Genomic DNA, 3,637 nt, shown 5'->3' with positions numbered 1-3,637 from the left:
ATGTGAAAGAAAAACATCAATTGGTTGCCTCCTATAAGCACCTCAACTTGGGACTGAACCTGCAACCTGGGTATGTGCCTTGACCAGGAATCGAAGCCATGACCTTTTGGTGCATGGGTTGATATTCAGCCAACTGAGCCACACTAGCCAGGACTACATGTCATGTTTTAATGATTTACAAGGAGGATATGTTCATATGTTGCTTCTGCAATTTATAACTAGTTCTATATATTGGTCTGGAGGGTAGTTATATAACCATCTACATTTTAAAAAATTCTTGAGTTGTACATAGGAGCTTTGAACTTGCCTATATAAATGTTATACCTTAAGTGTTTTAAAAAAACCCATTTATAAAAAGAAAGAACAAAGCCTCCTTCCTGGCCTTAGAACCTTTGATTTTTTTTTTTTTTTAATATATGAAGAACTGAATTAATTGATGAAAAGGAACTAAGGCACATTCCCTTCTTATCCTTAAGATTTTCTTTTGTAGTAATTAAAGAATTATTAACATACTAACTCACTTTACTAGCCCATTTTATATTTCATGTTTTTCTGTCTTGTGTATCTGCTTCTCTTTTGTATTGTGTTTGTAAATTATTTAATTATTAGCAGTCTTCAAATATGGATCATCTTACTAAATTTTGAATGTAATTAAAACAATTTTTATAGAATCCTATTTCAATGTTTAAACAAGTTTTACCTCATACAAAGTTGGTGAATTAAACTCTTTGGTGATTTTTATTTTAGCCTAATAAAGATGTTGTGGAACAAATGGAAAAATGGTGAGTTTAAAATTTTCTTTAGATATTTTAATGACTCACTTCTACCAAATTTGAGATAACAATTATCTATACTAATAAAAGGGTAATATGCTAATTAGATCGGATAGACCAGTCGTCTTCCGGACATCCTTCTGGACAAAGCCGCAGCGGCTGCGAGGGCCGAGGAGGGCCGGCAGCCGCAGCAGCCAGCAGTGGCAGCAGCAGCAGGGTGATGGGGGCATTGCCTTTCCCCTGATCGGCCTGGTTGCCTCCTGCAGAGGGAGGCCAGACTGCGACTTAGGCCCCACATCCCCTGAGGCTCCGGACTGTGAGAGGGGCAGGCAGCTGAGGGACCCCCCCCCCACCCCCCAGTGCACGAATTTTCATGCACTATATATATATATATATATATACACACACACACACACACACATATACACACACACACAGCATTTTCATTATACATATTCCATTAACAATATACAATATACATTTATCGTATATATATTTATATATATATATGGCTAAGTGTCCGTCTCACTGGTAGCTATGATGTGCACTGACCACCAGGGGGCAGAAGCTCAATGAAGGAGCTGCCATGACGCGCACTGGCCATTTAAAAATAAACGGCACCATGGACCTGGTGCCGACAAACCAACACTCGGTTTCTCCCAAGTGGGACCCAGGCCCTGCCACCACCCCGGAGGGACACCCTACCAAATCGCAGCCAATGCTGCCAAGTCCCCGTGGCGCAAAATGTGGCCCACAGCCCAGCTGAGTCCAGCCCGGAAATGGCCTCTGTTGATGCTGGGTAATGATGTCACATAGCAATGCCTGGCTTCCTCTCCCTAGTGACTAGCCTCCTTGGAGTTTCTTCAGCCCAGGAACATGACTTGCTTTATAGCCAGCTGCAAACATTTTACACTTTAACCATATGTCTGTGAAGCGTTTTCATGTGCCTCATCCCATTTGATCCTCAGAAGTCCTGAAGTAGGTAGATAGGAGTCTTGGTAGAATCCTATTTTCTTTTCATTAGCTGGAACACGGAGATTTAGAAAGTTTAGAAACTTGACTGGACTGAAAAGAAGTAAGAAATGGTGGACCTTGAAAATGACTTCAGGTTTTCTCACTGTGCAGAATATAGTCAAACACTGCTGCAGTTAAAACATTTTACCCTTTGTTCTCCCTGTGTGATCTACAATAATAATCTGCTTTGTGTTGATAATTACTGCTGTGTTGCTGACAATTACCTGAAAGAGAAGTTGGGGTGCTTCACTGGGCTGGAAAAAGTTTAGCTAAATCAGAAAGCAGATCTAATTAAGCAAATTTATTCTGTATATATAAAAGGCTAAGTTGACTCGCGATACATATAAAGCTCTCGCTGGTGCCAATCGCATGCGTGTGTTTCGATCTGTCATTGTTGATCGTGAATTTGGTTGACACTTGTATTATAGAGAAAGGGTGAAGAGCGCTATTAAAATATTTCTTCTAATTAATTTACTTTCTATGTTCACTAATCCATGCACCGGGACACTAGTTAACTGTATTAATTAAGGTTCTCAAAATTCTTTTTGTATTTCACAGTGGAAGATAGTGGTATGCTATTGATTGATTTGGGATTACATTAGGTTTGTGGGTGCCATGCGTAGCAGTGATTTATTTGTTTAGGCTAGCATGTAAACATGCATTACTTGAATACATTTTACTTACTGGTAAAGAAGAAGTACCCTTAGACATTAATCAAAGAGTCTCAGAAACATTTCTAGAATTAAATTTTTATAAGGAACAATGGACATGAGTAATCCATGTAAAATACTTAGGAATGATATCATTCATTTACCTTAAAAAATAGTTCATACATATGTTTTATAATTTTAGCATTCAAGAAAAAGATGAGAAGTTGAAGACTGTGGAAGAATTACTTGAAACTGGACTTATTCAGGTGGCCACTAAAGAAGAGGAACTGAATGTAAAGCACTTTTAGATTTATTTTCCTGTGATTATTCAGTGAAGGGGTTTCACTGTAATTTGTGTAAGATTTTTCCCATAGCTTTTAAACTGCATATGAGTTAACTACATTTTATTACATTTATCATTTTCTTTCATTAAATTTAAGATTTTATTAAAAATACAAAAATGCATGGTTGATTATAGCATTCACTGCCTTAATGAAGTAGATTCTATTGTTACGGTTTGTAAAATATGCTCTCTCACCTCCATCTATGCTCAAATTATAACCAGCGGTAATAGCAGACTTCATAAGTTCATGAAGTAGTATTGGAGGCCAGAGAAAGGAGAGACTGCAGTTCTGTTTTATGATTATCATTAATGAACTCGAGTAGGATAAGTGGTGTTGCTGGAAGAAATAACTTAAAAGTTGTATTTGAGTTTAGGGTGACAGGTGGTATAGTATGTGGTTGTGTGATTGTGTAAACATAAATAGAAATACTTTTGGGGATAATTGAATTAAAAATCGATTTGGCTAGCTCTAGAAGTTACAGAATTGTAGACAGACATGTGAAAGAAGGGAGATTTCTGGGCCTTCCAGAGAAAAAAAGAAGCAATTAAAGAAAAATGAGAAGCTAGTTTATTTTGAAGCAAGCTATTTTTTCCCCCAGAAAATAAAAGTATGTTCTGCTTATGTGTCTTTGAAAAAGGCAATAAGAACAGAAAACTCATCTTTGACAAAAGAAGTTCAAGACTTAAAGGCAAAGCAAAATGATCAGGTAAGGAATTTAATAGATTCTACAACCATTTTCTTTAAAACAATGGACAGGCCTGTTACATTCAAATGGAGCCATTCTGTTATTTGTCTGTTCCTTCCTTCTCCAAAGTGGAATTTGTCAATTGTAGTTTTTTGTGAATGATTAGTGACT

The 3,637-nt window shown here is 37.2% G+C and overlaps 1 protein-coding gene across 11 annotated transcripts in view; it reads left to right on the top strand.

Moving 5' to 3' along the window:
* Nucleotides 1-3,637, top strand: part of KTN1 (kinectin 1) — a 102,421-nt gene that overhangs the window by 52,027 nt on the left and 46,757 nt on the right. For all 11 annotated transcript variants that reach the window (XM_023763432.1, XM_023763435.1, XM_023763431.1 and 8 more), the window contains exons 19-21: nt 748-782; nt 2,640-2,730; nt 3,419-3,487. In XM_023763432.1, coding sequence (XP_023619200.1) covers nt 748-782; nt 2,640-2,730; nt 3,419-3,487 — 195 coding nt within the window. The remainder of the gene's footprint in view (nt 1-747; nt 783-2,639; nt 2,731-3,418; nt 3,488-3,637) is intronic.

The sequence above is a fragment of the Myotis lucifugus genome, unplaced genomic scaffold, assembly GCF_000147115.1.
Source record: "Myotis lucifugus unplaced genomic scaffold, Myoluc2.0 scaffold_284, whole genome shotgun sequence".
Taxonomy (NCBI): domain Eukaryota; kingdom Metazoa; phylum Chordata; class Mammalia; order Chiroptera; family Vespertilionidae; genus Myotis; species Myotis lucifugus.
The sequence above is the reverse complement of the archived record's forward strand: the minus strand, read 5'-3'. Positions and strand labels throughout refer to the sequence as shown.